Source organism: Tiliqua scincoides, chromosome 1 (genome assembly GCF_035046505.1).
Source record: "Tiliqua scincoides isolate rTilSci1 chromosome 1, rTilSci1.hap2, whole genome shotgun sequence".
NCBI lineage: Eukaryota > Metazoa > Chordata > Lepidosauria > Squamata > Scincidae > Tiliqua > Tiliqua scincoides.
In genome coordinates this window covers 48588662-48601572 of record NC_089821.1, presented here as the reverse complement: position 1 = coordinate 48601572, position 12911 = coordinate 48588662, and the positions used below count along the sequence as shown (strand labels likewise).

General features: G+C 41.3%; 1 protein-coding gene across 1 annotated transcript; it reads right to left on the bottom strand.

The window, feature by feature from the left end:
• On the bottom strand, positions 1 to 12451 carry TMEM9B (TMEM9 domain family member B). Its single transcript, XM_066630350.1, has 5 exons — positions 12239 to 12451; positions 9315 to 9406; positions 7473 to 7581; positions 5170 to 5304; positions 1 to 3453 (listed from the first exon to the last, which is right to left on the bottom strand). The coding sequence occupies exons 1-5, from the start codon at positions 12356 to 12358 to the stop codon at positions 3298 to 3300; spliced, it is 612 nt and encodes a 203-aa protein (XP_066486447.1). The 5' UTR covers positions 12359 to 12451; the 3' UTR covers positions 1 to 3297.
• Between the last annotated feature and the right edge of the window lie 460 nt (positions 12452 to 12911).

Here is a 12911-nt window from a genome sequence, read left to right as displayed (position 1 = left end):
TTTAAAAAAATGAGTTATTTATTCTGGGAAATGAATACACCTTATACACATATGCATATAACCAAGCCCAAACAGTATTTTTAAATGAGAAGTGAATAAATGGCAGGAAGATGCTTATCCATTTATCGAAGCCAAATGTCACTCTTTCGCATTCATGCACATGCCATGGTTTCTTCCTCTTTGGGGTCCAATCATGTTTTTAACCTTACAAATATAAAACTAGAACCTCTTGGTACAAAAAGCCATTTCAGCAATTTGAAGCAGACTGAACAGCAGGTGGGAAAAGAATTAAGCATCCCTGCTGCACTCAAAATTCGCAGATAAACATCTTTACCTTCAAATAAACTGTACACAGCACTAGCTAACGTGAAGAGAGCCCATTAGATGAGGCAGCAAAGCAGGGCTGCCCCTTAGTGTTAGATCATTCTTCTATACCTTTAATCTTCCAAATGCAGGATATACAGCATCTTCTGTTCCTGCCTGCAACACAGCAGTGGTTAGAATTCTCTTCTTAATGCATTACAACTTCTTTAGAAGTAGGGAAGTTCTCTGACCACTCCCCCATGGAGAACGTATTTAGTCAACAATCACTTAAGCTTCTCTTTTTGAGGACTAGAGCAGGTCCTTAACTGTATGACCTACAAGAAAGAAGTGCCTACATGTCCACCATAGCTATGCACCATTTCATCAAGTATTTTCCTACCAGTGTCCTAATTTTAGAGGTTTTAAATTAGCAACCCAACTTCAGCACTCAATCTTACCACATTTCCAGATTTCAGTGGACAGCATTGTAATCTGTACCACTGCCTCACTCTTCCATTCATTCCCTCCTTTTCCTTCACTGTCATTCTTTGAAGTTATCCACATGGGGAGGTGAACAAGGTTGCAACCATTAAATATAGGGGGAAAGGAAAAGATTGTGCTAAATAAAAGAATTGGAGTGAAAGAAGTACAGTACTTCAAGTTATTTTGTTTGAAGTACAATAATACATTTGTTAAAACAATCAAGAATCCCTTTAATGTTGCTAAATAAAACACAAACAAAAGAGCATTTGAAAAGCAATTCATTTCTTCATTGTTCTAAACGTTTCACAGGCTGCTCTGGTGATTTCTTACCTCTGCCAATAAATGATGGAAACAGAGTAAAATTTGACTATTTATTAAAAGGTCAACTTTGATATTTAATGTCACACACATAACCAACACAAAATTATGCTACATGCCCTATGCTAAAGGCAATGATGCGGTTACTTTGTAAGTGGGCTCTTAGAAAGATTAAATGAAAACAGTATTTTGTCAAGCTTTCAGTCTTGTATACGTACAGCTTCAGCTATATATCCTGGATCACCCCTTGGCACTCCAACTCTGATTTGGTGAGTGTATGATCACACAGATGCAACATCTCTGGTCACAAAGCCATTCTTTTCAATAGCCAACCTTCTTATTCCATATATATCCCACACCTTTTTCCATAACAGAACTCAAGGCTATGTACATGAAGTTTCTAGTGAACACTGGCTCAGACTAGGATCAGCTTTGTTTCGGTAAAGGGACTGGATCATCTGCCCAGATGGGCTTGAGGGTACCGATTAAAAAAACAAGCATGTGTGGAACTGAGTTCAGATTTCTGAGGCTGTAGGTGAAATGTGGCAGCTTGTTAAGACTGTACAAATGAGCAAAAACAGCGTAGGATGGAATCCTAAAATCAGCACATTTGTTGCTTTTTGTATTGGGCTGGATGCTGCTTATCAAGACAGAATGCAATGAAGGGGTGATGGTATCACCACCAAGAACACACCAACAAACAAATTTGCATATGGTCCTTGATCCCAACAAACGCCTTTAAAAGACCAAATAGACCAAGATACATCTTAGGTATTAAAACATCCATCTTGTGTCTAAGCCTTCATGTGGTTAGTGGTTAAAACTACCAGATTTAACACACCAGTGTCAATCAACTCAATGTAAGAGGCTCCAAACAAGTGCTGATGGTACACCTGCAACCACTTTGGAAATAACCACACTAATGGGGTGGGGAAAAGAGGAAGGAAGGAAGGAAGAATTTTGCCAGTACTCAAATAGCAATGTATTGCTTTGCAATAACTCTGCAACAGAACTGGTACCTACAACTCTCAGCTAAGTGTTTGTTGGGCTAAAAAGGATTGGTCTTGGAAGCACCATAGAATCTTAAACAAGCTTCTCAGATGGCAGTTTAAAAGTACCAAATGTATTGACCAGAGAATCCAATCCCACGAAGGATTTCACTGAAACATTCACTTTATGGCAGGGGTTTCCAAACTGTGAGCCATCACTCCCCAAGGAGCTGTGGAAACCGCAGAATTCTTACAAAAAACCTGCTGCCCCTATACAACGTATAGGATTGTAGTCCTAATGGGGAGCCACAGCCAATGGCCCAGTAGATCAAGGGAGCCGCCAGTCAAAAACATTTGGGAAACATTGCTCTATGGAAATCAAATGTGTTCCAAAGCAGATCTACAAGAGTTGGTTCCACAACAACTGCATATTTTGACAGAGGATAATCACAGCTAACTCCCCAGGCAACAATAGAATGAAGAATTTATTTGCATTGCATTATCAGGTAATTTTTTTAAAATAGTGCATCATCCATCAACTACCCAAAAAATTTAAGCTTGAATAAAATATTTGTAGATACCACAAAGTACATTTTACAATCAAAGTAGCTGGTCAACATTTTTGCTAATATGCAGCACATTTTCAGTTTTGCTTTTACACAGTATGCCAAGTTTTTCAAATTTCTGTTCACTTAGGCTTCACCTTACATTTGCAGAGGTCAGCTAACAATACAAGCAACAAAATTTATATAACCAGCCAGTTTTAGATGTGATAGCTATACTGTAAGACTTGATATGCAGCAGACAGTAAGAAAACAAATATTTACAAGAGTTAAATATGTAATTTGCAATACAAATGCTGCTGCACAAATTCTTTTGTAGCTTTTCCTTACAGAACATTAGTGAAATCAGCATTTAAGAGCCATAATCAATCTTGTCTCAATGTCAAATTTATCACACAGAAAATTGCTTATATTTTATTAGCAAAAGCCATGAAATTGTGTACAGAGTTAGATTTTTGGCTTTTTCAAAATTAGTATCTTCCTTCTCCCTGTGTTTTCACATTTTCAACCTTTCTTTGCTACTGATGAGCAAAAAAAATTCTTCTGAAGTAGCATTAACAGGAAGGCAGATATCAGTGCTTTACTTCGGCCTTTTTTCCCGCTCCAGGAGCCAACTCAAGAAAGTTACTTAGGCCCATAAGTTAACTGAGCACAACATGACGGTCAAATACAGATTTGCGCTGTTCTTGAACTTGAAGTTTCCAACGTTGCTGAGCATATTCCACCTTGTTCAATACATTGGCACGGCTTCGAGAACGAGCCAGTACGTCATGAGCATTTGCAAAGGGCTGGTGATCCTGAAATGCAAAGGAAGAAGTCATTGCTACTGTGTTTTTGCTGCTGGGCATTCTACTTTAACATAAAGAGGCATTGCTATGAGTATTCTGGTTTGCCATAAAACAAGAATCAAATTGATTATGAACATAACCGAACTTATTTTCAAGGTACATGCCAAAAAGTCATGGAAAGTTAGGTCCGTTCCCAAGGAATCCAATAGTGCTATGTTCACACAACCCCTCCATCCAGCATCAATAACAATAAGTTCTTAAAGCATTGGAGGGGGGGAGAGATACAGTTGGAGGATTCAGATGAATAGCCACCATATAGCACTTATGTTGCTAAGATAGGCATACCTATCACGAAACATTCTCTTAACCACAATCTTCATACTCTGTGGCCTGGATCCAGAAATTGCATGTGAAGTACCATGATCCATAAACCACACTATGAATCTGTGACAGATTTCTACAGAAGCCAGGAAGGAAGCAGAAGTGCCTCATAATCCACCCCCCCAAGTCTTTTTTCTCAACAGAACCTGTCTCTTAATGGATGGAGAAGAGTGCAACCGAGTGTCTGGACCACCAGATGGTCACAAGAAGGGAAAAGGATCTTTCCCACACCACCTCCAATTGTGGCTTGGGCCTCCCTATGCCGCTTAGAAGAGCCTAGGAACTCTTTGTAATAGAATACAATGCTGCACATGGGATGCAGTTAGGTGGCAGGAACAGAAAAATCAATCAAAATTGGTGGAACACCCACCCCTTTACATAAATGTCTAGCACTTTTGTAAAATGATTTTTAGATCTAAACCATAAAATATACCAAAGATAAGGTCACTCAATACTTGCTTAATGCCAGCCATTAGCAAATACAAATCATTTACCAAGGTAATAACAGCACTTTACTGAATACGTGTCCAGAAAGAGCTTTGTGTATTTTTCTCAGTACTGAAATTTAAATTGTGAACACACCAAGACTCTGTGTTGGTCTATTTTACAGATCAGCAACAGCTATTGTTAAGTTGTTTGGAGTACTCACTCCAAGTTGTCAAATCAAAACAGAATTATGTTTATATTCAATATCTACGGCTATTATATCAATATCTTAAAATAAAAGGAAAAATACAGCTGTTAGGTGACAGAGTAATTATAATTGCATGTTTATGACATCCTACTTCTAAACATACCAATGAACAAATGAAAACCATAAACAATGACATTTGATATTGAACATGTTCTGAAGATTTGATTTAGGTCATGTATGTGATATATATAAAAAATCCCCATCATGAACTGTTTAATGTATCAAAATTCACTAGCCCTTCTAGGTGAAGGCCAATAGAAACTAGTTTAAAAGGGTACCTAGAGAGTTCCTTCCTCCTCAAAACGCCAAGAAGAATAAATGTTTTTAAATTCTGTTTTTTAAACTACTAAACTCAACCAGCAATTTAGCAACTAGAATCCTTCAACACAAGGGAGTTGCATCTGAGCAGAGCTCCACCCATAGAAGACATCTTATCCTGGTTGTGGAGATTTCCCCCACCCCTGAAGTTCATTTACATCATATCTCATGCCACTGCTGAAGCTTCAACACGCAGAAATAGCTTCTTCAGGGACCTCAGAAAATCACAATGAAAAAGAAGCAGGAAAAATGGCTTGCGCTAGCACTGTTGTGCCTGTACAGCTCAGGATGCTGCCTACAGAGTTTCAACGTTATTCATGTCATTAGCTTACCCCAATGTCTTCATCACTCTGTATCAGCTGTGAGTGTCCAAAGAGGCGCCTCTTCAGTATAGGTTCTATCAAGGTAAGATACACCATGTACAGCAGAAGGAGACCCAAGATGGACAGATATATTATGATGGTAGCCTACATGGTACAAGACAGTGTTTCAATTTATACAACCTGAGAACCCATTCACTGGGTACAATGCATGCTGACAAAGTTAAGCAAAATGTTTGAGATTGTAGTAAGCCCATTCAAAACTTTTTTCTGAGCAAAGTACCCAAATTAAATTGGACATGTACAAAGAACTAAACTGTTAAAACAAAAGGACTTTGAAAGCTACTTTTGCATTTACCATGAGAAACAGATAATCCTTTCCTATAGAAAAAGCAGAAAGATCAAAATTGCTCTTTTCAGATAAAATGAATAATTCATTCCTTTGAGAAACTTATTGTGGCTAAGCAGCAATCCATGTGAAGCTTAAGTCAGAAAGCAAGAAACAGCAGTTAGTGCAGAACAGCAACAGTTTCCAAATAAAATACGAACTGCAACAAACCAGGGTGCATAAGCAATGAAAAAAACCAGTTACTAGCACAAAGTTTAAGGTGACTGTCCTATGCAAATGAGGGGTGCTTCACAACTGACCAAGGTAAACCCACACCTGCTACCATATTCGTTGGAGAACTATATACCCATATGACCCATACATATGCAGCATGTTTGCTGTATTCAAACATTCAGTTTGCACAAAGAGAAAATATTTTACAGGTACACCTTGAAGCAGATGTAAAATGCAATGGGACAATTCAATTACCACTCATAGGACTGTTATTCATCGGTTTCATTTGATTATTTCTAAGAAACTGTATCAGGTGAAATTAAGAGTAATTCGCGATAATCAAGAGAGAATCAGGCTATGGGACTAGAGTGCTCCAATGCAAAAATCATCATAATACACGCAGAGGGGAGTATTGGCAAAACATGTCTAACAGAAGCAGATTTAATTTTGCTCAGCTGAAACAAATATCAAGAAGCATTTACAGATAAATTGCTTAGGTGTTGTGTTTTTTAGGTCCCAATTCCTCCTCAGCAATTTATATAAAAGTCAGAGGCTTAATACTACCAGTATACAAAACAATGCAACAGTGACAAAATGCTACTGGTATACTTCTTTTTAAAAGTGGAATTTTTCCAGACTAGCTTTTAAAGTAACATTTATGATTATAGAATTGAAACAGCCATTATTAAGCTGCATTTTACACAAAAAAAGACAAGAAAGAAATATGACTAAAGACTTCCTGTTCAGGGAGACAATTCCCATGAAGAATGAAGACATTAGCAGAACTGAACCAAGTATCTAGGGAAGGTGAGAAATCTTTCAGCTTTAGGGATCCTGGACCTTTAACAATTGTGTAAAGGAGGGAAATTTCAGTAGAGCAGCTTGTCAGCTGTGAGATGACAAACTGCACCTGCTGAAATTCCCTCTTCTGTACAATTGTTAGATTCAACAGCCCTAAAGTTGAAAGTTTGCCCAACCCTGGTTTAGAAGCTATCTGTATTAAGACCAATGGTTTTTAACAGCAATGGTTTAGTAGGATAATGATTTTCAACCCTTTTCATCTCAAGGCACACTGACACAGCGTTAAAATTTTCAATACACACCAGTTTTTTGACAATTGACATGGTGGTGGGGAGCTCACTTCCCCAAATGGCCCTACTCATAAATGACCCTCTCCCAAACTCCCACGGCACACGTGCAGACCATTAGCCACACACCAATGTGCCATGGCACACTGGTTGAAACTGCTGATCCAGGGACATACGTGTTATTACTTAACATATGAAATATAAAGCAAATGTTTTTAAAAATCAAGCCAGCTGCAGTCCATTACTTGATACAGTAGCATTCAGATGGGGTACTTGTTTAATACACACAATGGCTGGTAGCCTAATTGTTTGTATGGAGGTATTCCACAGCTGCAAGCTGCTTCTGTGAATGGAAGGAAAGCTGCACTTAAGGGAAGACTAGGGCCCCTACTCTTTGTGCAACTGTAGTTCTCCTTCCTTTTACAGAAGGAGCCTCAACGCAAACAGCTAACATACGAATTACACTAAACACATTACTTCTAGTCATTAGGTTGTATTCAGAAGCGTTTTGTTGAATTTGTATGTGCACCACTATACAAATCTGTAGTACTGAATTTTATAGCTTTTGTATACTATTTCATAACTTGTAGATTTTGACAGAAGCCATAAGCAGCTAGATATTATCTGGCTGAGTTTCTTTAAAAAGTAATCAAACAACATTTTACTTTTATTGTGGCAGAGCTCCTTTCTTCGTATTTGCATTCACAACGCAAACAATATGCCTCTGCATCTGGAACAGGAACCGGCATGGGGTTCACAACGTGAAGACAATCACTGCGTAGAAAGAAAGAGTTGCTTACAGTAAGTTTAAGCACCGCAGATACTCGCCCATAAGTCGATCCCACAGCTAAGTCGAGGGCATCATGGAATTTTCTATGACCCTTGGAAGTCGGGGGTTAAACTTAGGGGGGTGTATGACTATAGTTTTGTCTGATTTTACTCGAGGTCAGATCCTGAAAAATAACCCACCACTAATTGTTACCTAAGAACTGTAGTCTCTATTAAAAAAGATACATTTTTATTCTTTTTAAATTTCACACTATAGGCAAGTATCTACAGTAAATGTCAAAAATTGCAGAGAAGTTTTCAAAGAAAGACATGTTTAATGTACAGAGTAATGATCAATATGAATAATATATCTGAGAGTTAGAAATACTTGACATTTAGCCCACAAACCTAGCCACTTGTTGAAGAACTGGTTGCCAACAGAAGCACAAATGAATCTTATCACAAATGCCAGTACTGGAACTGTTGGGACAATATCTTATATGTGACCCTCAGCTAGTTCCACTTCCAAATCAACCATCATCAATACTCCTCTGTAGCAGAGAGCTAGCATTTGCAGTGCCTGATAGTAATGGACCAAACAAGAGTGATTGCTAAATGCTCAGGAAGGGATATCTCATTTAGCATACAGGGCCCTGCAACATTCTGCTTAGTCCACCATACAAGTTACCTCCCTTTGTTCTACCCACATTCAAAAGATTCAATTAATTTCTGTTCAGCAGAAACACCGATAGTAATTACAATGCTATGTGCCAGTAGTTCCCAAACTTTTTCAACTGGCGAGTCCCTTGACCTACTGGGCCATTGGCCATGGCTCCCCATTAGGTCTACAATCTTATAAATTGTATAGGGCTGTGGATTTTTCATGACACTTCCCTGGCTGGTTTCTGTGGCTCCCAGGGAGTCACAGCTCACACGTTGGGAATGACTGCTGTATGTTATTATGACTTCATGAGTCGAGCATGCAATAATCTACATAAATCAAGGAATAAATGTTTTGTTTTAAAGAGTTTCTGGTTTTTTATTTTATGGTCGGCCAGAACAAGTGTTAAAACTGAAGGATGTGGCAGTGCTTTCAACTAGCTAATCTTCATGAAAAAATAAAAGAGTGACTGTTATACTTGTCATATGTTTTACCTACCAATTCATACTCTCAGACACTCACCACCCTTTACACCAATGGTCTCCAAAATTGGGACTTCCCTAGGACTCTATTTCCCCAGCAGCCTTCACTCTGCTTACCAGAGAGGCTCTCCCTGTCCTGCCCTATGCAGGAGGAGAGAGATCTCTCATCTCTTCCTCTGGCCCCACCTCTCTAGCCTCCAATTGGCTGGCTTCTCCTTTTGAGCCTGAAGCATCTTAGACATTGGAGGGAAATGGGAGGGAAAATCCTCCACAGCAAACAGCAGTTTCATCACAGCTGGAATCCAAGTTCTGTTTGGATTCCAGCAAATAGATTACATTATCTTAATCTTAGCATGTCAAATCAGTGCATTTATTAAAGACTTATTTTTCTCATATGCTTTTGCATTTCTCTCCAGAAGTCAAACAGAACTTAAACATTCACAAAACAGACCAGCGAACATGAAATTCACAAGTTCCTTAACATTTGCATCTGCCTCCAAGTTGCACCTATCAGTTTTAGAATCCAAAGCACTATTTGTGAATTGCCACTTAAAATACCAGTATTAAGAATAGAAGATAAAATGCTAAATGCTCACCAGTCTTTCTGTGAAACATTTTTCTGGAAAATGTTGCCATAATGGTCTTTGTAAGGGGGACAGATGCATTTACATCTGACATCTTCAGAATCCTGAAAAATAAATATAAACTTAAGGACAAATGGATATGTTCCTTAAGAAGAAAGACACACAGCAAGAAAAAGTGAATAAAAAATGCTGGGGTATGCAGGATACATAAGAATAAAAGCCCATCTGTATCAGGCAAAAAGCCCATCTAGTCCAGCTTCCTGTATCTTACAGTTGCCCACCAGATGCCTCAGGAAGTACACAAGACAACAAGATACCTGTATCCTGTTGCCATTCCCCTGCATCTGACATTCAAATATAACCTCAGAGAAATTTTATGGTTTGTTACTGACATATCACATAACAGACAAGAACTCTTTTCCTGAACTTTTATTCTATTCCTTAAGTTTTATTTTATTACAAGCCAATCTTACATATCATAAACACAGATCTTCACTCTGCCTACCACTCTCATCTTTTAAAAACCACACCCTACTTTCATTACAAGTAACAAACTTGTTTATGATCCACCCCTCATATCCACCAATTTCCTAATCTTTCTTTCTATGCTGCATTCCTTATTCCTTCTTTAGGAAAAGCATCTCCCCTAAGTGCTACATCATATTAAACCTTGTTTAATAGTCATTACCTCAGTTATGAAAGAAAGTCCCTTGGAAAACTTACAATTAATATGTTTCTGCCAACAATTATTTCATGGGTCATGGTGACTTAAGTATACACAAATTCCTATCCAGGCATTTTAGAAGAACAGTCATCCTCTTGGCTTTAATTTCAGCTGTTTTTCAAATTTAGGTTTGAGCACAAAAATTTAACAGTTCATGACCTCCCCAAATCTCATTGGTCTAAATCTGCATGTATGTACTTCTATATGTATGCATATTATGGCTCAAGCACATTATAAATATAGACCATCTCAAGCAAGTAACTCAATTCCTCTCTTACTTCTAGAACCAGGAAGTTACATTAATCTTACCAGTAGTATAATAATACTACACCCATACACAACTAGCTACACTTGATCCTAGCCAGAAAACTAACCCAAGTCTGCACGTACAAGCATTTAAAGATAGGGTGATATCTTAATCAAGAAACTGAAAAGCACTTGGGGGGGGGGGGGAAGAATCTATTTAGGAGATGGACACATAGGCAAACTGTTTTACCAGCCAGCTATATATAAAACTAATGTCACTGCAACCATCAATACACAGTCAAAATTAAATCCTATTAACCATCATGGAATTTACTTCCAAGTACAACTTGTTTATAATTACAGCCTGTAATTCACAGGCTTGAAGAGAAGGTGCCTCCTGTTGCATTTCAAGGCACCAGACTGAGGAAGTAATCAACACTTCTTGAAGTCACAGGAACAGAGAGCATGCTGAGAAGAGAATATATATCAAGTCAAAGTTCGATGGCCAATTCTATGCTTGGGATCATCAGAAAAGGTATTGAGAACAAAACAGCTAATATTATAACGCCGTTGTACAAATCGATGCTAAGGCCACACCTAGAGAATTGTGTCCAGTTCTGGTCGCCACATCTCAAAAAGGACATAGTGGAAATGGAAAAGGTGCAAAAGAGAGCGACTAAGATGATTACTGGGTTGGGGCACCTTCCTTATGAGGAAAGGCTACAGCGTTTGGGCCTCTTCAGTCTGAGGGGGGACGTGATTGAGACATACAAAATTATGCTTGGGAAGGATAAAGTGGATAGAGATGCTCTTTACACTCTCACATAACATCAGAACCAGGGGACATCCACTAAAATTGAGTGTTGGGAGGGTTAGGACAGACAAAAGAAAATATTTCTTTACTCAGCATGTGGTTGGTCTGTGGAACTCCTTGCCACAGGATGTGGTAACAGCATCTGGCCTGGACGCCTTTAAAAGGGGATTGGACAAGTTCCTGGAGGAAAAATCCATTATGGGTTACAAGCCATGATGTGTATGTGCAACCTCCTGATTTTAGAAATGGGCTAAGTCAGAATGCCAATGCCAGGGAGGGCACCAGGATGCAGGTCTCTTGTTATCTGGTGTGCTCCCTGGGGCATTTGGTGGACCGCTGTGAGATACAGGAAGCTGGACTAGATGGGCCTATGGCCTGATCCAGTGGGGCTGTTCATATGTCTGTGCCTTAAAATCCTGCCCCCCACACAAAGCTTTAAAGCAGCCATTTTCAACCACTGCTCTGTGTCACACTGGTATGCTGCAAGTGGTCCACAGGTGTGCCGCGGGAATTTGGGGGAAGGTCCTTTATTGGTAGAGGCCGACGGAGGGGGGGAGAGTGAGCCCCCCACTGGTGTGCCTTGACGATTGTCAAAAACCTGGTGGTGCACCTTGACAATGTTTGTGCCTTGTCAGTGTGTTGATGAAAGAGGTTGAAAATGGTTGCTTTAAAGGGACAACTGTCCAGCTATGCTTTGTTTATGAGAGATGTTGAGGGTGTTCAGAAGAACTTTCCAGAAGTGACACGTGGATGGGAGTGAGTCTGAGCAGGGAGGGGTGGTGGGTGGGGAGGCAGGTGAGGCAGAGCCTCCCCAACGGAGCCCTTCAAGAAGCACCATTGTGGGTGCCTCCCACAGCAGCGGTGCTTTTCAAAGGCCTCAGGTGGGGAGGCCCTGCCTCACCTGCCTCCCCACCCACCACCCCTACCTGCTCAGGACTCCACTGGGGAGGCTCTACCTCACCTGCCTCCCCACCCACCACCCTCCCTGAGCCTGGGAGCTCCAACGACGCCTGGGTGCCCACCAGGGCCCTGGCAGTCACCAGGCAAGGGGCACAGGCCCCCCTCGCCCCTCCTCCCACCACCCCTGCGAGGCCTGTCCAGCCCAGAGGCGGGGCCTCCCCCTGCCTGAAGCCTGCGAAGGGCGCCCCTCACCTTGGGCTCCGGCTCGGGTTCCGGCGTTGCCCCGGTGCCTGCTACGGTGACCTGCGCCACGAAGGCGGCCAGCACCAGCAGCGCGCAGAGCGACAGCCACGCCCCTCCCGGCACCGCCATACCCGGCTCCCCGCAGCCCCGGCCTCCTCCCTCAAGGCGGCCCGAGTCCGGACTACAAAAGCCCACGAACACCCCGACTTCCGGTTTCCTCGCCGCGCCTCGTTACGTCACAGAGCTTCAGGCTCACATCACGTTCCCCCCAGAAACACAAGCGCCGCGTATTGGGTCCGCAGGAAGGAAGTTCCACTTCCGGTTCTCCCTGTGCATGTGCAGCACCTGCTCTTCCGCCAAACCACAAAGGAGGGAGGCTGAGCCTTGGTGGGGCTGCCTGAGCCCAGGAGGAGGCTGATTGGAACTGAGGCTGCCTTCTCCATGTCAGGCAGTTGTCACACAGGTGCAGCTCTCCTTAGCCTGAAGATGGGTGGGGAGCCTCACCTGTCAGTCCCAGGAGGTCTGCCCCATACAAGCAGCTAGTCCTGTGCACACTTAGAGCCCAATCCTATGCCTGTCTACTCAGAAGGATGTCCCATTAGAGTCAATGGAGCTTACTCACCAGGGATGTGCGGTGGGTGGGGAGGCAGGTGAGGCAGAGCCTCCCCACCGGAGTCCTTTG

What these genes read in the sequence shown, in the direction of transcription:
- TMEM9B (XM_066630350.1), bottom strand. Translation starts at nt 12,358, where the DNA reads ATGGCGGTGCCGGGAGGGGCGTGGCTGTCGCTCTGCGCGCTGCTGGTG. An exon ending in GGAGCTCTGCCACAATAAAA is followed by an intron (nt 5,305 to 7,472) that starts GTAAAATGTTGT and finishes TGTACCATGTAG; the next exon opens with GCTACCATCATAATATATCT. An exon ending in AGAGTGATGAAGACATTGGG is followed by an intron (nt 3,454 to 5,169) that starts GTAAGCTAATGA and finishes TTTGCATTTCAG; the next exon opens with GATCACCAGCCCTTTGCAAA.